Source organism: Caloenas nicobarica, chromosome 15, assembly GCF_036013445.1.
Source record: "Caloenas nicobarica isolate bCalNic1 chromosome 15, bCalNic1.hap1, whole genome shotgun sequence".
Lineage (NCBI taxonomy): Eukaryota > Metazoa > Chordata > Aves > Columbiformes > Columbidae > Caloenas > Caloenas nicobarica.
In genome coordinates, this window is record NC_088259.1 from 1,936,803 (window position 1) to 1,964,771 (window position 27,969).

The 27,969-nt window shown below is 50.7% G+C and overlaps 1 protein-coding gene across 5 annotated transcripts in view; it reads left to right on the forward strand.

The window, feature by feature from the left end:
• DLGAP4 (DLG associated protein 4) overlaps positions 1 to 27,969 on the forward strand; it is a 67,752-nt gene that overhangs the window by 22,073 nt on the left and 17,710 nt on the right. The window contains exon 1 of one of the 5 annotated variants that reach the window (XM_065645640.1): positions 2,675 to 2,892. The exons of 3 other annotated variants lie outside the window; for them this stretch is intronic. In XM_065645640.1, the coding sequence (XP_065501712.1) occupies positions 2,862 to 2,892 (31 nt within the window). In that variant the 5' untranslated portion in view covers positions 2,675 to 2,861. Of the gene's footprint in view, positions 1 to 2,674; positions 2,893 to 12,563; positions 12,628 to 27,969 lie in introns of those variants that run through there. One more of the 5 variants, XM_065645638.1, reaches the window with a different exon arrangement.

Genomic DNA, 27,969 nt, shown 5'->3' on the forward strand with positions numbered 1-27,969 from the left:
GTGGTTACAGTCCCGCTCTCCAACTTCACTGCCAAAACCAAAATCTCTCTGTCCTTCTGCCTCGGCAAAGCTGCACTTGATGCTCTTTGCTGCCAGGTTTCAGCTCTACTACAGGCAGCATCCAGCACAGCAAACTCTCTTTCTGCTGTCTGCTGTGTGTATGCGTTTGTCTGGCACCCAGGAACGGCTGCAATGGGTTTGAGCCGCGTGGAAATATCCCTTGTGCAGAGCCCAGGAAGGGGGGAGCTGCAGCCCACATGCGATGCTGTGCTGACACAAGCAGGGCAGGTGAAAGCGGCTGCCCAATAGACCTAATACTAGGAAGTGAGCATGGCTCCGAGGTCCTGGCCGAGCCTGCCTTTTCCCGAGAAAGGGCAGCTGCCAGCATTTTCCTTTGGTAATATGGTCAGAAAGCCAACTCCTTGTTCCTTGCTTTCGTCAGCTTTGATGGCAGGAAAGGGAGTCAGCAGTGCTGTCTTAATGGGAAAGAAGGAGAAACCGAAGTACCGAGGGTGCATTATCTTGCTCAGAGCCTGTATGATAGCAGCAGCAGGGAGCCCATGCACAGGGTAGTGCTCTGACCATGAGGCCGCGTTCGTTGGAGAGCAATGTGCCAGGTACACCAGACACCTCGGATCTCCTCTTAGGCTGAGGGGCCTGGAAGTATCCCAGCACGCTGGCTCTGCTGCCACCCACGCGAACCGGGAGGGCACAGAGCTGCCCTGGTGCCAGGCAATCACAGATCCTGCTGTTGTCCCTGCTGCTGGCGATGCTCAGCACCTCTCTGCATCTTCTTCTGTGGCCATGGGTCTTGTGCTGTCACTGGAGCAGCCCAGCAGTGACCAACAACAGTCTTAGCTAAGACACACACGTGTTCCAGGACAGCAGGACTGGATGAGGTTTAGAAAGGCCATGCAGCCAAGCTTGGGCATTCGCAGGTTTTCAGACAGCACAGGCAAATGAGGATTTCTTTGTGCGTGTTTCTCTTGTTCTGGGGTTGCTTTTCTTCTCCTTCCTGTTTTTTCCATTAGTTTTTCCTTCTATGGAGCCATGACATGGGTATTTCTGAGGATTCGGGAAGAGATCGGCTCAGAGCTTCGCAGAGCCACTCACAGCCCACGTGGATGAGGGTCTCAGGGTCTGGAGCTGCGCGCCACTCCCAAGCCTGGAAGCGGTTAAAATGAAAACAATTTTCTTGTTTTCCTTGGTAGGCAGCAGAGGGTAGGGGCCCTGAGCTGCAGGTCCTAAGTCTCAGGGCTGACTCTCTTGAGATCCTCCTTCAGCCCCACTTTCCTGCTCTGTTTCCGAGAGCAGAATCCGTAAATCCACAGCGATTCCATTGCTGAACACCAAGGGTGCTGGTGGCTCAGCCCTGCCTGCCGGAACCAGCAGTGTGTGAGCTCAGTGCAGTGATTCCCCAAGGCGCTTTGATCTCTCCTTGCTGGAGACCAGCCCTTCTCTCCTGAGCGCCATGAACCCAGCAAGTCAACAATAAATAAGAGCATCCAAGGCCTGATGGTAACAGCAAGGAGTTGGGGTGGCACATGTGCTCCTGGCAGGAGCCATGTGGCAACACTGCTACCTGCAATGCCACAAACCCTGCCCAAGGCCAAGCACTCCACGGGCAGCACCAGTAGGCAGCATCCACATCACGCTGGGCCTGCAGGCACCCACTGCTCGTCTCACATCAGACCACGGCACAGCGTGGCTCTGGCCTCACAGTCTGGGTGACCCTCACATTCAGCTCGGGGTGTCTCAGCAGAGGCTCAGAGGGATGAAGCCAGACACTGCTCCAGCACATCTGTGCCCAGGCTGCCCAACCTGGCATGGCTCTGCCCAGGCAGGCTCTCCCTGCAGCCCGCAGGCTGTACCAGCCTCGCTCCCCTCCCCACATCCATCCTGCTCAGGCAGCTTAACGGGGACGCACAAGACACCGGCACCAAGCACAGCAACAACACCCGCTGAAGTGAGGCTTGGTTCCATCTCCCTGTGCCCATCAGGATGGAGCTCGGCTGGCAAAGCTGTGACAAGCAGGAAACACCCACCCAGGGAAACATCCATTTCCCCTCTGTTTTCCATTTCCCCCGCCGGTAACACCGTGCTCTGGCTGGAGTATCTGGCTGCAGCCATCACCGGCAGCACTCGCACCCACCGCCCAGCCTGGGGTCCCACCGGCGCGCGGTGCCGGAGCAGGAGCGGCTGCGGCGGGAGGGACGGGAGGTCTTTCAACCAAATCCACTTGGTGCGTGGGCGCCAGGCGGGGCCGTGCTGAAGAAAGCGTTGCCGTGGCTCCCACGGCCATGACAGGGAGACAAAGCTCCCGCCTGGGGCTGGGAGAGGCGCCCGCTTTGTTCAGCAGCGTTCGGCTCCCCCGCCCCTGCCACGCACGGGGCTGCCCCCGCAGCAGTGCCGGTGCGGGAGCAGCAGCCGCCGTCCCTGTTCCCGTCCCCCCCTCACGTCTGCGGCGGGCGGGACGCTGGGGTCACGGTGACCGCTCGAAACGCACCCGCTCGCCTTGCGCCCGGCCAGCGACCGGGACCGCGGGCGGGGCCGCGCCTGCGCGGGGCGGGGCGGTGACGCGCGGGGCGGGGGTTTAAGGCGGGGGTTTAAGGCGCGGCCCCGCCCGCAGCGCGCAGCCGGAGCGGCGGGCGGGCGCGGTGAGTGCGGTGGCGGCCTCTGCGCGTCTCCTCCCTCCTCGCGGCCGCAGGAGCAGCCGGCGCGGCCCCAGCCCGCGGCCCGGCCTCCTCTTTCTCCCGCCGGGCACGGCCCGTCCTCCCCTCCGCGGGGCCCAGGCCGAGCGCCCCCGCCCCGCGCCCCCCCCGCGTCTCTCCGGTCCCCTCCGCCCCTCCTTTGTGTCTCCCATGGCTTTGTGTCTGGAGCTCCTCAAGCAATGTGAGTGACTGCCCGGGGCGCGGCGGGCGGGCGGGGGGCCGGGCCGGGCCCTGCATGGCTCCGTGGCGGGGGTGCCGCGCCCCGCCTGCTGCCGCCGCCGCTTGCCGGGCCCGCCGCCCCGCCGGGATCGCAGGTGGCGCTTCCGCTTCCCACGCGCGTCTGACCCTCCGTGGGGGAGCTTCGCGGGGCGGCGGGAGGGCTGCTGCTGCTGCCTCCGCGCTCGTCCCCGGGCTGGGGGGCTGCCCCGTCCTGCCACGCATGCCGCCTTCGCTGCGTGGGGCTCCGCGGCCGCTGCGCTGGGGCGGGCGGAGGGAGCTGTGCGCGGAGCAGGCGGCCGCCCCGGGGGCCGGTCCCGCTGCCGCCCCGGGGGCCGGTCCCGCTGCCGCCCCGGGGGCCGCCCGCCGCGGGGGAGCAGCGGCAGCGCTGGGCCCCGCTGGCCACGTCCCTCCGAAGTGAAGCGGGGTCGTGGCGGGTCAGGCTGGGTGCCCAGGCCGGTGCTTAAGGCCTTTAAGGAGTCTTTGGGTGCTGGAGTAAATGAGATGGTGCCGCACTGAATGTGTTCTCCCCCAGAAAACGCTGGCTCTACTTGGAAGGTGGTGTTTGGATTCTTCTTCCCTTCAAGAAGAAAAGGGTATTGTCTGGGTGAGGCACGAAGCTCCAGCACCCGTCGCTGCTGCAGGCTGACATTTAGCAGCACAGTAAGCTGGCACCTCCTGGCCAGCACAGGCTTTGAAAAGCCTCTTTTTTTAGCCTGGGAGAACAGGTCCTGCCTGAAGCTACCTGGTGTTGCACCCCAGCATTGAGCCATCCTACCCTGTCTAAGGGCCTAGGCTGAATGCCTCTGCATTTGACTGCAGGTGTAGCTCAGGTGTTGGTGTGCTGTGTTGGAGGGTGGGGATGTTACACTTGGTTTTGAGCAGTAAGTAAGTGTAGCTCTTAATTTCTACTCCAGTCTTTAAGAGGCTCAAAAAAGAGGCTTATCTTCAGGCTGCTGTTGATAGGACTAATATTACTTATTCTGCAAAAGTATAGACCTTGACCCCCAGTTGTGCAGGAAAGGTGTGTTTGAGACAGAAATGGAATTATGATCTCCGAATCTTGGGCTGTGACTTGGTACTGGAGGGGTGGGGGAGAAAGAAGAAAATAAAAAAAAAAAAAGCCCACAGCATGTGGCATTGGATCCTAAAATAAATCCCAATCATGTGGGATGATAACAAGCCAGATTGCCAACTCATGTAAGTTGGCAGACTTGGCTCCAGAGGGTCCAAATCACTTAGCTGGTAACTGCTCTTCCAACATGAATTTAGTGCTGTGAAGTTACACATTCTTGAATGTGTGGAGAAAAGTAAGCCTAACTAGTGATCAAACCTGGCCTGCTTGTCTTTAAGATAACTTATATGTGTGTGCTCTGCAGTGTTAGATATTCAGAAGAAGGTTATCTGCAGAATTTGTCTGACATGTTGCAGTCACGGAAAACCTAAAAGTTCATGTTCGGTTTTGTGTCTGTAGCTTGCTACTTCTATTCCCCTTCTGCAGTGGCAGTGTAAGAGTTTTTGGTGTAGCCGAGGGCCCTGAGATCTGTAACTTGGCTCTTGGGTTTAACTACTATGCAGTGTGCCAGTTTTGACAGGACAAGAAGACCCTGTGCAGCCCCTGCCTGATCCTTGTCAGCAAAGGTGATAATGAAAGAACTTGATTTCTGTTATATGTGGATTGACTGTCTGGAGAATACTGAGAATACGGTGGGATTTGGTAAACCACGGAGCACTGTGAGGCCAACAGGTACCTCTGTGGAACTTGATTGGGTGTAGCTGGTGTCTCAGTAGCTGACAGGGCAAATATTGTCAGCTGTGGGGAGAGCTTGTGTTTCGCTTTGCAGCTGTGTCTGAGTCAGTAGTTGGATACTGGGTTGCTTAATCTGTGCATGCAGTTTAGATTTGTAGACACTTCTGACTACTTAGCTCAAGGTTATTCAGCTGCTGCTCCAGCCTAATGTGTAATGCATGGGAGACCTGCTGTTCCGTGAGCTCATTCTTAGCTGTGCATGCTGCCAGAGCAATATCATTTTAAAAGCTTTTAATGCATAACTAATAACTGCCAGGTGTTTACAAATAACCGTATGTCAGTTCTTGTCACCTGTATAGATTTTCCTGTTGTTTGAGTCCAGACTCAAATAGTTTGGAGTGAACTATTTGCTAGACCCTGTAGAAGTCACTCTGTGACACTGTTTTCCTAATAATGCACTACATGCCTGCCTGCAGAAGTAAAGCTGCAAAGCCATGCTGCAGCAGGGCTTGTTTTTGTCTCCTCAGCTGATACTTTTGCTCTGTGCAACCTGCATAACAGCCTCAAATATTTTTTAATGGATTGAGGATGCATAATTGGATTCAGTGCAGTGCAAGTTACAGTAACATATGTGAGCTGGAAGGATTAAGGCTGTAAAGGCGAGTGGCTTTGTTCAAGAAAAATCCACTTTAATTTCTGCAGTGAAAAGTAGTCAGTGTGTTTCCTATCAGAGCAGACTTAAAGGGAGGGGAGGAATACTAAGTATGATTGCTGTTTGCTTTGAAAGGCGATTAGAATTCAGGCTGTTGGCTAAAGTTCTGTGAGGGATGTAGTTGGACTTGAGGATGAGAACAGTGAATCTGGGTCCCTCCAGAACAGCTCACAAAAGAATGAGTTTATCCTTCCCTTCTCTCCTGGTCTCTGAGCCAGCCTGTCACCTGGAGAGAGGGAGAAGTGGGGGACAGAAAGACACCAGAGTGTTTGACATAAGCTGCCTTTAAACAAGTGGAAGTTAAACTATTTGCAGATGGGCTAGTTAACGATGAGAGTGGAAATTCTGTCCACTTCAGTTTGTCTTGCAAAATAAATGAATTGCTGCCCCTGCGTTGCAGATGGGTACACTAAGTGAGCCTTCTATCCCCTGGAGAAGCAGTGGGCAAGAGGAACAACAGCCTCACGGCTTGGTCTTGCACTGTGAAATTGCCAGTAAAGGCACAGAGGGGCACACACACATACTGGGATGCGAGAAACTTATCTGAGTACTCCGATACATGAATACTGCAGCCTGCCTGCTGCTCCTTTGTCTTAGCAAACAGCACACACGGGAGCTTGGTTATTTATCCTCACTGCTGTACAGGGTCTCTGGGGGTTGTTTGTCAGCTCCTCTGGCAACACCAAGAAAATGAAAACAGTTTCTTAAAAAGGGACCCGCCTGAGACAGGCTGTGGCTTGCTGCATCAGACAGCAGTGCTCGAAAGTGGAACATGCATAAATTTTAAACATTAGCGCTAGTATTTACATCAAGGACATGTTGACTGTCAGTCTTGTGTATCTTATTTGGGACTCTTCATTAAGACATCCAGGTTTCACTGCAATGATCTTTTCTTCTGAACCTAGTTCTAAGAGATCAAAGCTTAAGCAACTGTGTTGTCTCTCCAGTTTGAAGCTGGCAAAGAAACTTGAGTAGTGAATGTTTCAAAGGTAAATTCTTACTTGTGGTGCAGGTCTGTCAGAGCTGGAATTAAAGCAAAGATTAGGAGTTTCATATGCCTTTCTACTGATGCGCTGTCATAGTGCAAGGTGATATTTGATGAAAGCTGGAAAGGTATTTAAGAGTTGATAAAAAGGAATTTTTATTGCAAGTTGTTGTCATAAAAGTATTCAAGCTTCTAAAAGTTGTCTCTTTTCTATTCTGGGAGTGGTTGAGGATCTAACAGACCAGAGTGCCAGCAGGGCATTTGCTGTGTGCAAGAGGGATCTCCAAGCCTGAAACTTCCTACCTAGGGTGGGCATATCTACAGCTGCATTTAATTGAAAGTTAAAATTGGAAAGGTAAAACATGGATATTACATCCCTCGTAGGCTGTAGGTATAAGACATCTGTGTCTGAAGCTAGAGAAGGTGTCCCAAAGGCTACGGTAGGGTTGTCCCCAAGGGATTCCTGGCCCCTCTTCTGAAGGCCCTTGTTAGGACTTGTGCCAGTGCCCACTCGGCTGCCAGCGCAGTCAGCGCTGCTCTTGTGGAGAACAGCGTGCCAGGGCAGCTCGCGAGCCAGCAGGCTATTGCAGAGCTGCTCTCCCTTGTCTCTCGTAAGTCCACTTGAGTAACTGTTCTGTTGGGAAGTCTTCTTTTCCTTGTTTGAATCCTGAGGCTTTTCCCATGTTTGGGCCAAGCTGAGGGACTGAGGTCCTGAGTCGTGAACATTTCTGTCCAGGAATTTTTCCAGGTTTTGGTGCACTCTGTTGAACAGCTACAGGGCTTTCTTGTCTGACCTGCCACTCCGGCAGCAGTCCTGGGCTGGGAATTTTGGCTGCTTAGTGCTGCTACTGTGAGCAAAGCAAGATACTTGGCACTGTGGAGCTAATGTAATGCTCAGCCTTGTATAGCATGGACTGAGACTTTCCAGGAGGGAAGGTGGATTTGCGGTGATAGGTACTAGCAGAACAGAGCTGGAGAACTTTTTTCAGTGCCTGAACAGATGCTTATTCTCTTCCCTGGGAAATAAAAAGGTGTTGGACAGTGCTTGCACCTCCCGAGCCTCTGGTCTTGGACAAAATAGCTACTTTGATTTGAAAGCATTGAGTTTCAGTGACCCTCAGGTTTGCAGTCTGCCACAAGCAGTGCCTTGAGCAGGGAAGTCCTGCATGCTGGGAAGCGGAGATGCGTTGCCTTGGCCATGGCACTGGTGCTGTTGGCTTTTGCTCTTCGCACCAGGCTCCGGTGTCTGCATCTCACTGTCACCCTGCAATCTTCTAGGGCATTCTGGAGGCTGCCGCTGCTAATAGTGGTATTATGCTGCACATTAGCTTTTATCGCTGCTCTGTTAACGTGCTTACTGGAGATGAGTGCTGCAAAATGCTCTGGGTTGCTAAGCAGAGGCTGCCAAAGCTGGCTCGTACAGCCCCGCTCTCTCACAGGAGTCGTTCTTGCTCAAATCAAATACTGACTCAGGCTGATGGGTGGAAGTCGGGTCTGTGGGGGAAGGGGAACAAAAAGCTTGTATGGGTATCTGTCTTCAGTTGTCTTGCTCGTTAACTGCTGACACCAACGCTGTTCTGTCCGCGGTGCGAGTTGTGCTTGTGACGGGCACGCGTGTCCGACAGGCCCGTGCCCCCCGGTCACTGCGTGGCCATCGGCTGGGAGGTATCCCGGATTTCTGGCCGTTCAGCTGTGTGATGCTTTAATTCGGTTTTGCGATGCTTCAGGGGACGATGTCGATGTGGCATCGGGACTGAAGAAATCTGCAGGCCGGAGAGCTGAAAAGGGAGGCGGCGCCTCTCGAGTGTGAGCTCCCTGGGGGCAGCGAACGGGAGCCGTCCGTGGGCCGGGAGATGCCCAGAGCCTGCGAAGCGCCTCCCGGCCGCATGGACCGGAGGCGGCCCGTGCCGCTCCCGCGGAAGCCTTTGGGGCGACTCGGTGCCGCGCGGCTCCAGCGCCGCTGGCTCTGCCCGGGGGCCCCGGCCCGGCCCGGGCAGTGCGGGGCGGCTGAGGAGCCCGGCTCCGCCGCGGGGCCTCCCCCGGAGCGGGGCGGATGGCGGCCCCGGCCCGGCCCGCGCTTTGCGGCCGCCGCTCTTCGCAGCAGCCGTAGGGCGGGGGGAGCGGCGGGGCCGGGGCCTGCGCAGGGCGGGCCGCGGGGCCGCCTGCCCCGGGCAGCGCTGGGCCGCAGGCCGCCCGGCCTCCGCCGTTGCCTCGGTTAGCGAGCCCAGCTCTGAGCGCTGGCCTCCCGCAGCCCCTCTGGGGCTTGTGCCGGTGTGAGCGGGGACGCCGCGGCCGGCGCCTGGAGCCGCTGCCCGGGGACTGCAGCGGTGCCGGCGTGCCCGTGAGTTCCCCCGGCGCCCGGCCTGGCGGGGAGGTGGCTGAGCTGAGGGGCAGTGGAGGAAGCTCCCCCTAACCTGTCATCTTGGGTGTTAAATAATCGCAAGCTTTAAAAAGCAAGGCTGAAAGTGCTGTCTGTCTTTTCCCCTCTTCAAAGCGCTGTGCTCAGCCCTGGCAGAGCAGCCCCGGCTCCTGTGGCACGGTTCTGAGCTCGCTGTGCTGCAGCAAAGCAGAGCTCACGCTGATGAGGCCGCTTCGAATCAAAGGCCAGAACTGGGCCAGCCTTTCAGGTTGCTGGTGCTGTGGCAGCACTAGGCTTTGAAGCACTGACTGTTTTCTTCTGGCACTGCTACTTGTGTGCGTACCTTTTATTTTTTTTCAAGGGCTCTGAATATCTTGGGTGCTGGGGGAAACAGCTCTAAAAATAACTTCAGAGGCTGGTTATTTCCAAAGTTGTTATTTCTGCTTCTCTCAGATTTCTTTCCCTTCTGGAGCTAGTGTGTTTTTCCAGTGCTGCAAGGCCTGGTTCATGCTTTATCGTGCTTTCTGCTCTCTTCTGGCTCTTGCTCTGTTAGCCAGCATGCTTTGGCGTGGGTGACGGTGTGTGTTCAGACAGCATGTGGATGGGATTGCAGTTCTGGGTGGACAAGTTCACACACTAGGAATGCTGAGGCCGGAATGAACTAAAGAAGAATGAGCTAGAACCTTTCTGAAGGGCAGAACTCTGGCTCGTGAAAACTGGAGCTGATCAGGTGCTGTCCTGTGTGCATCTGCTGTGTGAACAAACTGCGTTCACAGGTGACAACGGCTCGAGGAAGTCCCGTTGTCCCGTTTCTCAGAAGTGTGCCACAGGATGCCTTGTTTTTAATGGCTGGGTGAATCCTAGCAGGAACTCTGGTCACTGTTAATGCCTTAAGTCCTGCTGTTGCATGTGAAATAACTTTACCAGAATGAGGTAGGAGCTGGTAAAAGTGTTGTGCACAAAGGCTCTCACTTGGCTGGATTATGACTGAGAACTGTGTCTGTTGCAGTAGTCGAGGGTACCTGTTAAACATATTTTATGCTAATTCTTATGGTGTGATGCTTTTCAGTGTCAGTTTTAATCTGGCTCACTTAGCGTTTTAGTCGCAAAACAGCAGATAACCTGATTAGTGCGCAGCCTCCACAAGCCGGTACTAGGGACCCGTGTGCTCCGCTTCCCCTGCCAAGGGTGACGTGTCTCCCATCGAATTGCCGGAGGGGCACGGAACAGGGCCGCTCGCCGCAGCTCTGGGCAGCAGCGGTACCCTTGAAGGTCTGGCCACCAGTCACGAGCGCGTTCAGTAACTGTGCTTGAGCTGCTGTGGTGGGTGCAGCTCTCCTCACACCAGCTGGCCTGAGTTTTTGCTGTGGTGCATGTATACCGCCAAGCTTGCTTTCTTGGAAAGTATACCCTAAGCTTATGCATGGACTGCTGCAGCAGCTAGGCTTGCTTGAGAAAAGAAAAATGCTGTGAATGTACTCCTGAATGTAGCTAGTATTTAATGAGCTGAATCTATAGACAAAGAGGAGGTGCCTAAGGCTTAAAGCTGGATTGTGGTACACTCTAAACAGCTGCTCCTCCCTGGGGGCTTCCTGCTGGCTTTGTGTTGCTCCTGGCCCCTTGAGCAGTTGCCTTGTCTCTGGGACTGCAGCAAGTGCTTCCTGACGAACATGCACTGTAGAGTGGGGATCAGTCAGAGTCAGATTTATCTTATCATGCCACCAACAGCACTGGGACAATTTAACTTACGCTAGAAGAGTGTGCTCCTGTGTGTCTCATTGATTTGGAGGTTGAAAACAACATGATGTAGATACTGAAAGGCTCCAGGTCTTGTTCACATTATCAATTTCAAATCCTGAGTGTGCTTCATCCTTGAAGGCGGAATCTTAGCTGGCATGAGTCACTATGGATGGGAGGCCTTGGTTTGATTTCTTTGTATGTTCCCCCCACACGCGCGTGCATGCGAATTGTAGCAAGTTGAAAGGCACTTGGGAGGGTTTGCTTGAGTGTGATGGGCTGAGGAGCCTTCTGAGCATGTGGGCAGGGAGGGAAGGGAGAACTTGACATGAGGGGAGAGGAAAAATGTGCTCTCTGATGCAAGCTGGGCCCAGTGTTCTTTAGAGCTGGGAGAAAGGCTAATGATATCATGGGTTTTCCAGTCTGGAGGGGCTTTTTTATACTTAGCCGTGATTTGGGGGTTTTATGTTCACCTGGCAAACTAAAAGCAAGGTTTTTAATGTTGGAATGATGTCCTTTCTAGAACAACTTCTCTTATTTCTGTCCATTACTATGGTTCCAACCACAAAAGAGCTTTCTTGTTCCAATTGGCCTCCTCCTGTTCAGATTCAGTTGTGTTGCTGTGTCACCATGGAGACAATCATGATGTTGCGAGCTATGTCATCACTGAAGAGTGGCTGGGAGGCAGTTGTTAATATTCCCCATCATCCCATCCACTCCAGTAATCAACAGCTGGGAGGAGAAAGCAGAACAGCTCAATAGGTTTCAGGTAAGGTTCAGAGCTTTCACATGAGCCTGAATTACAACTCCGATTTTTAAGGCTGTTGCTTCAGTAGTGATGGCAAAAGAGGTGTAATATAACCACTTTCTTGAAACTGCCCGCATTGCCATGTCTGTTGTTGAGCTCACTTACTTAAAATAAATGAATGGCAGGATGCCCAAAGTTTCCCAGTATTACTGCGCTGCTTCACTTGAGCCATGTTAACAAACATTTCTGATAGTAAAAACCCAAGTACCCACTAGGCTGCATTCCAGTCACAGCGTGATGGGCTTGGTGCTGCTTGTGGCTGGGTAGCAGGTATGCTGAGCTTGTCTTGCTAGCCCTGACATCAGTCAAAAAAGCTGTTGTATCACTGGGGAGGCAGTTTGATGAACTTTTTGGGGTCACTTGCCTTTCCGAGATGCCTGTTTGCACTGTGGGAATACTTAGGCACATAATGGGATAGCTGGGCTGCTGAGAGCTGTGTGATGAGATCATGGAAGCCAGCAGGATTTGACTTGTATGCCCTCATGTGTGAGCTTAGTGGAGATTGTAACGTAGCAGAGAACTGGGCTTCCTTCATGGCTTAATTTTGCTCTTTGCCAAAATGCTGGGAACTTTGTTCTTATTTCCTGAAATGCCATGACTTGTCACTGCAGAGACTGTTGTGTGAGAGTGTTCTGTTCTCTGTGATCTCTTCCATGCGTTCTCAGCTTTATGCATTTTATGGTAAGGAGTCTGGCTGAGAGTGTGGCACAGTGTACTTGGTACTGTGTCTTGAGCTGTAACAGCCTACTCAATTATTAACTAATCTCCTCTTGATTAATGGCAGGCAGGATGGTCTTCACTGCCTGACCTGGCAAACAGGTACCTAATGCTTTCCAGTCATTTGTCCTTTTTGATAAAGGGGCTTTGTCATAGCTATCACAGAAGCGTGTGATCTGTAACTTTGCATTAGTCTGATATTAGGGAGGGGGACGTGCTGGTTTTTCCCTCTGTGTGGGGTGTATCTGGAGCTCTGGGGTGAGACCAGGGGGGTTCTCCTGCTGCACCTGCTTGGTTTGGCTTGGGCTGCTCTGGGGTGTCATCTGTCAGGGCTTGGCAAGCACAATAGTACATCTTCTCCCTTGTGCTTTGCTTGTTCTAAGCAGCCTTGTATTCAGACAAAAGGGATAAAATTTCACATAACATGAAAGCTGAAACAAGGTGGCTTTTTCAGTATGAGAAATTTCTGGCTGTTTTCCTGAAAGGATTAAAACTTTTTAGCAGTTCTGCTGACAGACTCCTCCTCTTTTTCTGATTTATTTCCTGAATTGCTGGGTATTTAAGATGAGAGGCTGGAGCAGCTCATAGCATGAAGATTGTTTTTCACCTTGTCTGTTCCCTTGGAACCCTTGGTGAGTATCCTGTTTAGGAGGCAAATGTGACTGGAAGGCCAATTGCATTTGAATCAAGTCAATTTGTAGTGCTGTTGATCTTCAAATAGCTAGCTGTCTGACCAAAGATGCTAAAACTTGCTTTTTAAGCAACCTTGATTAAAAGCCGTAGAGGGTAGGAAATGTTTTGGTTCTCTTCTGATGTTGGTCACATCTGTCCTGATTGCTACAAGAGCTGTGGAGCAACCCACACCAAGGCTACTTGACTCTGACTTGTAACACTATAGTTACTACAGAGGAGAAAATGGATGCATAAAGGTTTAAGATTGAAAATGTTTAGGACTACAGTTTGCACGCAGATGTCATTCAGGAAAAAAGTTAAAAGCTCATCTACAAATTATGTGTGGCTTTTAAGTTTAGCTGTATTTTTAGCGTGCCTTCAATTTTCAGTGTGTAGAAAACTACCTCATCTATGGGAAGGGTAAGATGAAGTTTCCCTTAAGACAGCAAAACAGCTAATTCCAAAGTATTTGGAGATTTCCATTAAAGGCCACGAGTGGATTGCTTCCTAGAAGGAAACTAGTCCTGTCCTTACTCATGGGCTTGTCTAAACACAGTTAACCCCAACAAGTTGCTGTGAAATGGCTTATTCTTTAGGAGTAAGACTCTGCATGGAGTTCCCTATCCCCTAGACTCGGTTGTGCCCCAGGGGGTTAACTGGGGATAATTCTGTGGATGAGTCCATGATCTGCTATTCTCCGTTGCTCTGTTCTTATGCCAGTGATGGCTGGGGGAGCCTGGATGCTCCTCTCCTTGCCTTGGTCTTCTAGCAGGTAACTCTTGCTGGTGAGGAACGGGGTCACCCAGCTCTGGAGTGGGCTGTCACACATCTCTGGGCATCTCCTGCTTTCTGCTTTGTTCTTCCGTGGCCGCTGTTAGAAAGCGGCAGGAAAGCCAGCTCAGCGCTGTGCTGCTTTGGGGAGCAGGAGGTCACAGGAGGGGCAGAGACCCCTGCTGTCACAGCTCTGCGAATGCCTGTGCACCAGCCCGCCCTCCTGCTCTGCAGCCTCTTACCTGCTCCCACCTGCACGGCTACACCTCGGGCGTCAGTGCAGATGCTTCAACCTTGGAGATGCATTGGATGGTGTCCTCTCCCCGCCCCGTCAAACCCATTCCTGCAGTACTTGTAGGTTTCCTGAATTCCTCAGATTGGCATGGTGGCATCTATAACAATTGATGCACTTGCAGAAAGAAAAACTGAGGTGCTAGCCCAAGGTAGGCTCAGTACGTGAGGGTGGGAACAGAACCATAAAACCTAGTATCCTGCAGATTAATGAGGTATTCTACTGAGTTCTCTGAAATTCCAACATAAGGGCACATACCTGTCATTCAAACAAGTTTTAAAAGATGTCTTCGTAGAACACTGTCACTGACAGGATGGTAAGCAGTATCCAAACTTAAAAGGCAAGAGTGAGTGGGCACTAAAACATTTTGCAGAATAAATCTGTGAAATATATCTGAGATGTTAAGGGAAATGGCATTCCTGCCTGAAAGGTAAGGTAGTGAAAATTGGTGCAAGTTCGTCAGAGCATCTCTCCAGCACTGAAGTTTCAGACATTCTTTCAGCAGCAGCTTGTTAAGGGTTGTGACATGAAGTGCTTGTTCAGATTGTAAGTCAACAGCTTGCATGCTGCAAGCCAGGACCTGGAGATGAAAATCAAGTTGTTTTGTGTGATCTCTGATAAAGACTTCGAAACTAGAGCCGCCTGATCCTGTAGCAGCAATGGCCATGTATCCTTGTTCAAAGGTAAACAGAGCTCCTGCAAACATCACCCAGCGATGGAGGTCAGTAAAATACGGATTTGTGCTCAAAGCAAACTATTATAGACAAAAGCAGGTGATGTGGAGCTGGCAGGTGACATCACTAAAAGTGAAGTTACTTAAGAATGTCTGGAAGCCTCATGTTCAGAATGATAGAGCAGAACTTTTTTATTGGTGTCTCTTCACATCTTAGTAACTGCTGGTCAGTGAGTAGTGAAAGATAAGGCTTTCCGGTTGCTTTAAAGAAAAATGTATTTGCTTTTTAAGTCTCATGCATTCTTTTCTAACCCCTCAGCAGAAGAAAAGTACCTTAGTGAAGGTAATTGCCTGGACTTCCTCCACTCAGGCTCAGCACTGCGTACTGATGTGGTGTGGGGCAAACACAGAACTGGACAAGGGTGGCACTTGGCTGCTTCAAGGCTTAAAGGTCTCCTTGTCTAGCCAGTAGTGATGCACTTCAAGGATGTGAATCACTTCTGTGTCAGTGATATTTGCATATTTTGGGCAGACTTGCTGCACCGTGGTTTGTGCAACACTGAGAAACTTGAAAGATAGAAGGGAATAATACTGTCAGATGCATTTCTTGATCTGAACTCCTCCTGGTGCTGAAAGTTGAACTGTCAATTTAATGTAAAGAGCGTTAAAACTGGCTGGTGCTTAATCCTGTTTGCAGGATTGCAAGAAGTTTGCAAATGGCTTGTAAGTTTAAAACCTGCATACCTGGCCATAGTGGCAGTGTAGCCTCCTGCAGTAAGTGTCCCCAGAAGCCGCAACTTGTACTTAAGACCTTGCCCAGGTTTTCCAAGTCTTTTGAGGTTTTAAGGGAGAGTGAATGCCTGCAGGAGGGAGCTGGTCTGTGCTGGTGTAGGAAATGCCTGTGTGCACTGTGCTGTGACATGGGCAGACCCGTGGTCGTATGTTCTGTCTGCTCTGTCCACACTCGTGGCTTCAAGTTACTGTACAGCCGTTCATATTTGAAGGGGCAGTGGATGCTGTTCAACTGGCCTCTGGTACTGAGGTTCCCCGAGCCTGTTCATCCGTATCACGGCTGGTCCAAGCCAAATTCAGCACTGCTCTGGATTGAGTGCAGCTGCTTATGGCTGCATTGGCTTGGAGTTTGTCCCATGTAATGCCCCAGGGTCCAGTGAACAGGATCCTTGGGCTGTAAGTGGAGTCTCTTGCTGGGAAGCACCGACTGCTGTTCTCAGCTCTGCGGACTGGTCCTTTGGTTGCTGTTTTCCTGCGTCTCTAAGCATTGAAGATCAGAGCTAGGGTTTTCACATAGCTACAATCGCAAATGTGGGGAGGAAATGGTCCAGCAGTATCTGCTGAAGGAGGGAGCTTTGCATGTTCTGCACTGGAACTTGTGCATATGGGAACTCTGGTGTCTCTGCACAGTTTCTGCATGTTCAAATGTCTAAAAAATAAAGATGGAGTTCTTTTTTCCTCTTATGGGTGAGGTTTATGGATAACTTTCTTAGTTGGCTTTATGGTGAAGTCTTACTGAGAAAACAACCAAGTTGGGTTTCCTTAGTAAGGAGTCTCTGAATAGGAGGTCTAATTTTTGAAGTATTGGTAAATATATCTAGGAAGCAGGATGCTTAATAACACATCTGAATTGGTACTTCGTAGCCTGACGGGTACCAAGGCATGAAAAGCTGGGCCACTGTTCTCAAAGATACTGGAAATGACCAAGTCCAAGTGCTGTGATTTTAGCTGTACACATGCTCTTTGGAGCGCAGTTGCTGAACTGTTTGTGGGTTGTGGTTGTATTTCTTGCCTTGAGAGGCAGCAAGTGCTTGTTGCTCACTTTGTTAGGCTGCACAGATGTCTGCAGCATTCTTAGCAGTGAGTGGAATGGGGATGGCAAGGAGGGCAGCTGGGTCATCTTAATGTAGTGAAACTTAGGCTTAGTTGTGGTTTGGGGTTTTTTGAAGTATAATGTCCCTCCAGAGTTTGGGGTTTGCCTGTTTTGCTCTTGGGTTCAGTTTGTCATTTTGTTCCCTGGAGCTAACAGGTCAACCTCCCTCTGTCAAGGGGCTGAACACTCAAAATGACAGTGGGACATGGCAGGTAGAGTTGGGCTCACTGCCCACCGCAGCCGGGCTGGTAGCTTTAAAGCTTCAGAAGCAATTGTTTACACAGAATCACAGAATCACAGAATGTTAGGGATTGGAAGGGACCTCAAAAGATCATCTAGTCCAATCCCCCTAGTGCCATTGCTGTTTGCAATACATTGTTCTCACACGAATGTACTTGATAGAAACTAATATGTGTATGTATATGTGAAATCTAAAGGAAGTGTCGAATAACTTTCGTGTTTTGAGGCACGAAAGCCTAAGGTAAATTTATTTTTTCTGGCAAGGGATACTGAATAAAGCAGTGCTCTTGTTAGTCAGATTCCTGAGAGCATTCTCTGATAACTGCAGGATGGTTTGCTTACCGGAACCCATCTCTAGCTTCAAATGCTGTTGTGCTTTTAGCTGTGTTCAGTGCTACGTGCAGTAAGGAGGAGGGCTGGACAGGCAAAGGCCAGAACATCCTGCGATGTAACTCTCTGATGAAAAAAGTAGCAATCTGGTAACACCAGGCTTCCAGTGATTGTGTGAATTCCTACTGTGTTAAAATTTCCCTTGGATCCTGCTTGTACTTCCAAATCACTGCAGAGAAAGCAAAGAGAAAGATCAGGCGGGAGTCCTTAAGACAAACTGAAGGGTTGTTTTAGTTTTGGTGGTGGTACTCAACTTCCCAATGCATTCTTGACTGCTTCCTGAAGTCGCGTTTGTGTACACATCTGATTGTCTGCAGAGCTTGGGTGTAGTGATGCTTTTGTGCAAAATGTACCAGCTCATTCAAAACACCTGAAAGGGCTGTATCTAGGCATTTCCTTCTGTGTTGCCATAGCATTTGAACTATCTACCTTAATTTTGAGCAGGGAGCGCTTCTAGAGCTGTCACTCAAGACTGTGCTGTCTGAGACATGTCCTGTGGGACAGCGGGTTTGGAGTGTGTGCTGCGTTTCGGTGAGATGCGATCCTGGCTCTTGGGAAAGGTGGTACTTAATTTAACAGAGTACTAATATTTGTACTGCAAATTGCCACATGCTTGGTTTCCAGACTTAGAGAAACCACACATTATGTGGCTCTCCTGTCCTCCACTTGGTTAGGTGGATGTTAATAAACCCCCGATCCTGTGATGCTGTGTAACCACCCAAGCTCAGCAGCCAGCGCGGGGGGAACCGTGAACCCCTGGAAGGTGAGAAGGGCTCTGGCTCGCTGGCCTGCCTCTCAGTCCCTGCTTTTTCTGTTCTCGGCTCTGAGCTCCCCAGCCATCCCTTGGCTCTGTTGCTGTGGCACTCGTGTCACAGTGGGGAGCGGTGAGCACAGTTTGACTGAGTTAATATTCCTTCTGCTGCCCATCTCATACTGTGCTTCTATATCCAGTGTTTCCTTTGATCTCAGGTATTGATTGTGGTCTTCTGTTCATGGATCTCGTACATGTGAATGCTTGTTATGTTAACTTGTGCAGAAGACCCCACCATTAATGTTGTTCAAAGTCCTTGTTTTCATGTATTGCTCCTTGGTTCCAGAGTGAGCTGTATGCAACTTTTTAAAGCACTCAAAGTACTGACTCCCTAGTGTGAAGCCTGCCAGGGCAGACAGATCATACCAAAATCAGGAGGCTGTCCTGGTATAATTATGTCAGTGGTGGCCTCCTGTGTGTGAGGTGACTCACTTCTTTTGTTACACCCTTTCCCCAAGGATGAGACATCTCTGCTACAGGGAGTAGGAGGCCCAGCTTGCACCAGGCTCTGTAGCAGTTGAGTCAGATCTCTTGACAATTAATGTAATTAACAGCTGTGGAATACCTCCTCTAACTGTCCTCATGGTTGTGTCTATGTTAGTGGCTAGAGTAGGAGGGGATAGTCCCATGGTACCTAAGGGAGATGGCACTTCACTAATTATTCCAGCATAAGCTGCTGGCATTGTAGAGTCACAGAAATTTCCTGATGGACATGGTGTGAGCTGCTCAGCGCTTGCAGTTGGAGAACCTGTGAGCACTCTGCTGTTCCCTCTCAGAGCCTGCTCATAGTAATGTTCCTGCAGTTAGATAACTGGACATGCATTTGTTTGCAAAACAGTATCCAAAATAACTTGGTACTGTTTTGTTTCCTCAGCTGTACTGTGCATCTTGGTTACAGTTAGAAAAATAGAAGAACTGAATCTATTGCCGAAAGGGAGTTGGACTTCTTTTTCCTATCACTGCTTTAATGCAAAGTTGTTTTCATCATCTTGGGACTGTGGCTTGTTGGCAGGAAGCTTGTCTGCTGTCATCTCATAGGCATCCCATGTCTTCTGGATGTCTGGGACAGTAATAGAAACAGAGCAGCTTTACATCCCTGTCTGAAGACTGGATTCATTCTTGGTCTGATCATGCTGAAGACACTAACCCTGGCACCTGGGGAATGGTTGCTTGTGTAGGAAGCGCTGTTCCAGCTGCTGCCGGTGCAGCAGGTGCTCGCTGGAGCCGGCAGAGCCGCGGGCGGCAGCCCTGCCCCGTGGGACCCTGCAGGGCAGCAGCCGTTTGGGCCCCGCTCGTTTCTGGGAACCTCCCAGCCCCCTCTGACTGGGGACTGATGCGCAGCTGGAGCTGGAGCAAACAGGAGCTTCCAGCTCTTCGCTACGTTTGTGCGACTGGAAGACAACAGAAACAAATGCTTGAAAATTAGAGGCACTTATTTGGTGGTGTTCCACCTCTTTGTTTGCCACAGGACTATTCAAAAGCACTTCTGGTTAGTTTTGGCCTTTCAAAGGTTGTTAAGGGATAAAGGAGATTTTCCTCTTGCCTGTTGTGTAGGGACAGAGCTGAGAACATAGCTGCTTCTGTAGGTATACTGAGGAGGAAAATTAATTTCTCCAGCACGTACTCCAGGTCTCCATTTAGCTGTGCTGTAATGGGAGCAGTTTCAGCACTCCTCTTTTTCAGCTTCTTGACAGCACTTCTCCCTGCTGTGTCCTTCTCTTGTTGACAGCAGGTTCACAGTGTTTCTCCTGCCCGGCTGCTGGAAGCTGTACAGAGGAGACCTCTGGAAGAATCATCCCAGCCCACTGACCTTCATCTAAACTCTGGCTGAGACTGCACAGCAACTTCGTTCTCCTGAGGGATGGACCTCTGTGGTGTTTAGTTGCTTGCTATGATTATGAAGTATCTTCAACCAGTCTTCAGCACTCCTGTCTTAACCCTTCTGGCATAGCCTAGATCCAAGAAACTTGACTGGGCATCTCTTTGTCTGAAAGTGTGGCTCTGGTACATCAACAACCTGAATGTTTCCTTGAAAGTGCTTTCTAGGAAAACATAGAAAAGTCTGGTGTCAGAGACATCAGGAGTGACCCCAAGCCCCCCAGTGCACTGTCCCCTTCCAGGTGATGCTGGGACCAGTGCAGCGTGTGTGTGCTTGGCTACAGTTCTGTGGTTCAGACTGAAGTGCAGAAGGCAGAGCAGTTCCCTTCCCGGCTGCGTCCCTCTCTTGGAGATGCTGTTTCCTGGTGTATCGTGCCGTACTCTTCCTCTCACTGATGGAAGGTCCTTCTGGCAGATGAACCACTGGAGCAGATAGCTGGAGACCTGCTGCTGCATAAGGTCTCCTTGATTCCAACTGTACTGCACCCCACAAATTAAATGCTGCTCTTGATTTGCATCTCCATGATCGCAGTTTGGTTATTTTTGTCTGGTGGTGGTTGTTTTGCAAGGCCATTTAAGGTGAAAGCACTTGCTGGACTAACCCCTGAGTAGCTGACATGGTGCCAGTCTGTGCTCTGTTCCCAGCAATCCCTTTGAGCTAAACACGGCAAAGGTGGGGTTGGTGACTGCCCTGGAAAGCACTGCATCGAAAGATTGGCATTTCATTTGGAAGGGTGAGCTGCTGTTACTGTGAATTTCATCCTACAGCTGGTCTCGGTGTTGGACAACTGGCATGACAAGGAGTGGCTGCCTGAATGCAGTAAGTCATTCCAAGCCCAAAATTGTTCCCTGGCCAAGTGTGGTTAGATGGCCAAGTGGAGAAATAACTCCAGCCTTGGGCAATCTTCAAAGTGTCTAGCTCAGCTGAAATTTTCAGAGAAGTATAGAGGTGGGATTTTTCACTAAGAGCTGGTGAAATCATACTTGCCTTAGTGTATGTGTGGGAGCGAGGTCAGGCCGCCTCCAAACACCGCTGCGAGGTTGGCTCCTTACTCCCAGCAGCCATTTGGAAAGGCCAAGCTGGTTGTCTCCAAAGCCACGTTGTCCTTGGTTGTGTGAGGAAGCACCTGCAAGGAGCAGTTTGTTGAACTCGTTCACTTTATGCTGCCCTTGCGGGAAGAGCTTCTTGGCCTGGATGCTTTAGAGTTGTCTGCACCTCCGTGCTGTAACAGCTGCCTGAATACTCGGGCTTTGGGTGGGGGTGATGGGAAAAGGGAAAAGGTGGGTAGGGACAGGGTTAGCAACAGTCCTGACACCACCTGGGTGAAACCTCTGATCATGTTCTCCAAAGGCAGGATTGTGACTCTGAAGACCTCTAGCAGAAAGCCTCATAATTTCCTTTCCAGAACTTTAGACTTGGCAAGCTCCTGATACAAGCAAGGCCTTCCCACTGTAGCCGTTACATCAGTTTTGGTACTTGACTGATGTTTTATGTCAAACTCAGAGTCCAGTAGATCTTCCATTTTTTTCCATGGCACCACTTTAGTTACTGTTGAGGTTACTCTATAATCGTCAAAAGTTTACTATGCTTTTTTTGGAGCAGGAGGCTTTGCAATCTAAAAACCCCACTGATCTTTGTGCTGCTGCTGTAAGCGCAGGTGCCCGAGGCAGCCCTGTGAAACTGTTGTACGCGCCAGGAGGGAAAGCTGGACGGGAAAAGGCAGCGTTGCGGAGGGACTTCTGCAAGGCCATTCTCTGCTGCTAAAGCAGCCACCGTGGAAAGTCTGCTCATGACATGTTTACAACTCTTTGGACCAAAGAATAGCTGGGGTGGGGTGTCTTTCAGCAGTGTCTCCTGGGGGCTCATCCAGCTCTGGGAGATCCAGCGAGCACTGTGTTCAGGAAGGTCGGGTCAAGGCTTCAGCGACTGAGCGGCTTCCTCCAAAACCTTCAAAACAGTCTGACTTGATCATTCTCATCACCTTCCTCAAGCCACTCTAAATTAGCGGTTGTTACATCCTTCCAACCGTGTCAGACTAACATTTTCTGCTTAGTGTCGTGCAACAGATCAGGATAAGCAGAAGTGCCAGTACTGAAAGTTCTGCTTCACTTGCTTGCTGGTATTTAGTGTTTACAGGTGAAATCTTGGGAGGAAGTTTTTTGGAATATCATGAGTAACGGCCATAGGATTCCTGAGTTTGGTTTGGATGGTGTTTATTTTGTAGCTGGAGCTATGCAACTGTTAAATTGGAAGGAGCAGAGGGAGAGAAGGTCACTCATTTGGAAAAAAGAATAAATATAAGCAAGATGGAAAATGAAGCCAAGAGGTCTTCTGGCACATAGCTTTCAAGGCAGGAAAATAGTCTGTTCTGCAGTTGAGCAGGTTCCTGGACACAGCAGCGGATGCTCCACTGACATTCAATACTTTTGCCGGAGACTGGGTGTTACTGCTAACCCTTCTTGGCAGGCCAGGGAGTCACAGCGTCAAATACAGAATTCAAGACAGCAGGACAGAAAGGAGTATGTCTCGAGAGTGCCATGGCAGACAAAATGGCATAAGCAGCATAACGAAGATTGCCTTTAGTTTTGTTGCCTAGAAACTGAATCTGTTAAATGGATGTGGCAGGGCTCTTCAGTCACCTCTCCCTTGTGTCTCTTTTCTGATTATTAGTCTTAAATCTTCAAAGTGCCTTTCTGGCAGGTTCTGCAGGCCGGAGGGCCAGATGAATGTGGGTGTGGGCGAACAGGTACTGCACACATGAATCCAGACCTTTTGCTACCCATGTTTATGGCTGAAAGTGGTGGTCTGGGCTCTTCACTTAGAAGATTACAGGGACTCTTCAAGACAGTGAACCAGGAACTTGGTGTTTTGGAGCCTCCATTAAAAGCAAACTGAGCTGTAAAGATGAAGACTTGTTAGTGACTTGAAGCTGTTTTGGTCACAGGTAGTAGAGCCTCAGACGTGCTTGGAGAAGAAACTCAGTTCACAGGTGGAATTTGCTCTGCCCTTTCATTTTGGAGCTGGCGCCTGCACAGTGGCTCCTTTGTCGAATGGCCTGCTTGATTCCCAAAATGAAGCATTCCAGAAAGTGCCGGCTTTGCTCTGGGTACCATTTCCCTTGGGAGGGTGGGAGAAGGGACCATTGTTCTGGAAGTGCTTGTGATATTTGAAATTCTTAAGAAATCGAAGCTGAGGGCTCTTGGCCTGCGGGAGAACAGTGTGAGCAGCGTCACTGGGGACGTGTGTGGCCATTTCTCTACTGTACCTCTCTGTGCTTAGGAAGAAGAGTCAGCTCAGCTTTGCAGTATACATAGGTTAGTTCATACAGAAGCATTGAGAGATCCAAGCAATGATAGCTATGCTTTCAAATGCTTTCTAGTACCCTACCCAAAAGGATTTAGAGGGTTGGAATATTTTCTTAATTGCCTGCTCTGGCTCTAAGGACTTACCTTGCCTCTTCAGCTCAGACCAGGGCTTTGCAGCGCTGCCTGTTCTGGTTGGTGCCACAGTTAACTCCTGGCAAACTTTGCTAATGAAGAGGGGGGAGCAACCCGCTACAGCCTTTCCTGTCTTTGTTCATGTGATTTTTTTTTTTTTTTTTTTAATCTTATAACTAATGCCATGTTAAATTGTGAATTAGAATATGGAAGAGCTTTCTCTAACATGCAAAGCTTGTCCTGTGCCTCAGCAGACAGAAGTTTCCCAGCAATTTTGACTTTGATTCTTCATTATTAGCATAATGTTGCCACATCTTGGTTTGTACATACTTAAGGGAGGAAATAGCTTCAATTGAATCTGACTATTAAAACCTCTTGATGATTGTAGCTTTGAAGATGTAAATCTTGGGTGCTGGCTGCCCGACAGCAAATGTCTAAGTAGAAAGACAGTCTTGACGAAGGGTTGGATGTTTTCCATGGGCTGGGCGAGCGTGGGGAGATGTGTGTTCAGCCTGATGCTGTCCCCATCTCCGCTGTGCAGAGCCTGTGTTGCGTTGTTGTCTCCGCTGCTGACACATGTGCTTTCCCTGGCCCTGTGGTACAGGGTGTGGTTTGGTTTTTAGCTTATAAAGAATTTCTAGTCATCTGGGGGGGGGGGGGGGTGGATTTCATAATGTTCTGGCAAAACCACCTCTCCTCCTGGTGGCATTGCTGAATGTTTGCCCTTGCCTAAAACAGCTGGAATCTCATCCTGTGAGCAAGTAAGAGTAGCAGATGCCAGCAATTCCTTGTCTTAATCAGGTAAAATTTGGGATAGAGTAACCAAAAACTGTGATTAAAATCTTAATGCTGAATAAAGTGATGGAGAAATTAATTCTTCTCTTGCCTTGAGGTTTTTCAGCAGTGGTGGTGGCAATTCCTAGATCTAGGTAGGCTAGAGAATCTGGCTGCTTCTGTTCTTGGGGATGAAGCAATTCCCAAGGAGCCCCATTTACGCTGGGGGAACTCGGCTGTTGCTGCCTCCAGCGCAGCCCTGTTCTGTTATCACAGGCTGCGTTGACAGGCTGCTGGCTGCCACCAGCATTTTCAGCACCCTCTTGGCCGGCTCTTCTGTGAACAGTGTTTAAATGGGACACTTAAAATAATGGTAACCCATCCACGCTGCTTCCATGGCTGCCTGTTGGTTGGAATGCGCCGATACTGTCTCAGCAACTGTGCAGCTTTTACAAAACCCTCCTGCTGTTCCCCGTGCACCACGGATCAAACTAGTGCCAGTGGGCTTCGTTGTGCACGTGCTTTAGATGATACTGGAGCTCTTTGTGGGTCCTGCAACTGTAAAAAGGTCCTGGACAAAAAGTGGGATGGGTTACTGGTGGTCTTAAAGGATGGTCACTGAGCTGAAAGGGAGGTATGTGGGGAGTTACTGCAGAAAAACTTGTGCTGTTTGTACTATGTTAGATGGACAAATTCCCCTTTCTGAGAGGGCAAGCAGTTGTGGTGGCGTACTTTTTTTTGCTCAAGATGCAGCTTACTGCCTGTATATTGAAAGTTTGCAATTTATCTCGTTTGACACATGAGCAAATGTTTGCAAATGACTTGATTTTGTGCTTTAGCGGTCAGCATATCCTAAAATAGTAAGTTTGAGGTGTTGAGCTTTGACATAGACAAGAACAGATGTGGTTTACCAAGGGGTGCTGCAAGCTTTCTAGCCATATGGCTTTTGACTGGGTGTGACTTTGAGAAGGTGTGCTAAGATTCCCTGGACTTCTGCAGTGACAGAGAAGCGAATTAAAAGCATCTGCATATGCCATCTGCTGAGTGATGTGGCATTGCATAAAGTGGTGGCAAATGGAAAGGATATTTCATGCAGTGCATAATTAGCTGGTGGAACTTACTTCTGCAGGATATTCTAGAAACTGCTAGCTTGGAGAAAAACTAATAAGACCTGCCTAATTAAGCTAGCATTCCTAAATACTTCAAAGATTAATGCTAATACACTCAGTGCACTTAGAAGTGGATATAGTAGTGGATAAATGGAGGATTCTCAGTCATTCCTTATGTTAGTGTTGCCTCTAAACCCTGGTCTGTGCAGCTGCCATTTGCAAAGCAGCAGCAGGTTCACGTCCCCGGTGGGAAGGGAGAGGGCAGCCTGCAACCTAGTGGCACTGGCTGGTTCAAGTTTGGTTCACATTTATGCCCTAAATTCCTGTGTGTGCTGCCATAATCCTAAGCTAAACTTGCAGAAAGAGTGGCATTAAACGGGGAGAGGAGGACAGATACTCATCACTGTTGTGTGACAGCAATACTGTGGCAGCCGGTTCGGACCAGTGCTTCTTCCCTCAGTGCCTCCCTGCAAGTTGTCCACGGTCTTGGATGTCCTGTGCATTTCTTGCTCTTCACAAGGCCTTTCCGATACGGACCCTCAGGGCTGCAGAGCCAGAGCTGGCCTGGACAAAAACCTGCAGTGTGTGGTCAGCAGTGACAGACTCCCCAGCTCCTTAGTGAGGAAATCTTTTTTTTGAGACTGACACAGTATCTATTTAAAAGCAAGGAGAAACGAGGCCTGCAATAAGCGATATCTGGGAAAAATACTCTCTGGAATGCAAATCTCTAGATATATTCAGTTGCTTTTTCTCTCTGCTGTTCTGCTGGCAGATCGGTCTTGCCCCTCTCGTCTCCTGGCTGAGGGTGTTGGAGTCACCCTGAGCGCTGCGTTTGTGCTGCTGCACTGACAACCAGCGCACGGCCGAAGTCCAGCGGACAATCCCTTGTGCTGGGGCTGCTGCTGCTGCCAGCTGAGCTTTATTTGCCACATCTGGAGAGACTGCTGCAGGCACAGCGCCCAGGATCGGGGGTGTGGAGTGTATGGTGCTTTAGAGCATTAGCAAAAAGGGTTGTTGCTCTCCTGTTGTGGCAGCACCTTTCAGTGCAGCTTATCTCCCTGTTTGCGGAGCTTTTGGCTGATACATGGTCACTAAGCTGTGGTCCGTATACTGCTGAAGTCGTCCTGGTACCTCCCGCAGCCCTGCGAGGAGTGGCATGTTGAGCTGCAGACCAGCTGCTCTGTGAGGTGGCGTGTGCTCCAGTCTGTCAAGTCTCACTTTCTTTTATCAGATGTGAGGTCTGGCGCTGCTTGCAGTGAAGTCCATGTGGCCTGTCCCAATGGCAGGGTCTGATGCAAATGTCTGCTGTCTAGAAATCCTCTGCTTCTGTGGCACGGATGGTTCAGAGCTCAGCTGCTTCCTGATGACCCTCTGAAGAGAAGCTGCTGTGTGGCCCAGGTGCATGGGCATGGCGTCGGCAGCGTTTCCCTGCCTTCTCCGCCATTGGGAAGAACAGCAGCATAGCTTCTCTGTGACCGTTGCTGTATGCACAGAAAGGCCTCGGGCTCCTCCCGGCCAGCCCTGCCCCCGGGGACACTCACTTGGCCAGTGCAGCCAGGGACTCCAGCTTCCTGACCCCACCGGAGCCAGAGCCGGCGTGGCGCGGTGTGAATGAACGGATCCTGAGGCAAGGAGGGGGCTCGGGGGGGAGCTGACTGTGCATCCGTGAGGCAAACAAGCTGCTGGGTGATGCAACGAGTCCTGCCAGGTCTGCTGTCAGCCTGGTACGGGGGCTCCTTGGCACCATCCGTACCCCCACGTGGGTTTGCTCACCTGCTATTTCTGCATTCCCTGGACAAAGGCAAACAGGAAGAAATGGCATATCTGAGAGTGGCTTTAAAGCCAAGCTGAACTCCTGTCACTGGTAGCTTTCCTCACTTGTAAAAACTTGCCATGGGGATGGGATCGTGCTGGCACTTCTGGTACCTCTGCTTGCTGTTCTGTGCCGCAGCGCTGCTGCATGGTCGGGGATTTGGCTGGGGAATGGTTGCGTGTGTGATGGGGAGGAGGCAGCTCTGTCTTCAGACCTGCCTGTGTGCGCCCATGGAAATGGACTGGGCTGGTTCGGTGACTCTGCAGCCCTGGTTGTGCTGGTGTAGCTGTGTCAACAGGGTCTGCGGGCGCCGAGGCAAAATCCAGCAGCGGAAGGACTCGGTTTCTCTGCCGCCCGGGCTGTGTGAGGCCAGCTGGCAGGGACGGCCTGTGCCGGGACTGCTGCAGCAGGGCCCGGCCTCGGAGCCTGCCCGTGCTGAGCAGAGATCCCGGGGCTCTGTGTTTGGGTTCACTTTAGCTGCGCTGCTGCGGATGTCTTGGTGTATTAAGCATTAGCCCTCATCAGTGAGGGTGTTGAGGGGATAAGCACAACCTGCCTCCCAGTACAGCACAAAGGCACACTGAACTGAGGGACCATTCTCTTTGCTTCATCCTCTTTGTGGAAAAATGTGTGTACCAGCACTAAATGGGCAGTGAGGTGTCGGGTGAGAGGTGAGGGGCCCTCTCCCTGGGGGTCGGGCACCCCCACCCCGTCAGCGCTGCAGTTCTGCTTCTCCTGCGACTTTTCTCTTCCCAGTGACTTCCTGAGGCAGGATGGCTGGGTTTGGAGATCTCTGTTCTTGTTAATGAATTAAATGATAGGCAGGGGGAGGAAGGGAATGTTCCCTTATGCTACCGCCCTGTGCTAGCTGGACTGGAGACGTGCCTGAGTCCCGCAGGACAGATGGACAGCTTGCTGGCTGTGCATCTGCAGAGGAGGATGGAGTTGCCTATCGCTGTTCCAACTTGCTTCAAAACCTGTGCTGAAAGTAACTTTGGAGAGAGTGGGGAGAAATTACATCTCTTCTAATACAGATAGAAGCCTCAGTAGTATCTGCTGCAGATGGGTTTGGGAGTGTCTGTGGCTGCGTTCTCTGCAGCATCTGTTGTGTTCTCACTGTAACTAACCCTGCCGCAGCAGTCCGTGCTAAAGGGGGAGATGACCAAATGGGCTGGAAGGCCAGCAGCGTGAGATACTGTATTTTTAAACCACAGCATTCTTGGGTGGT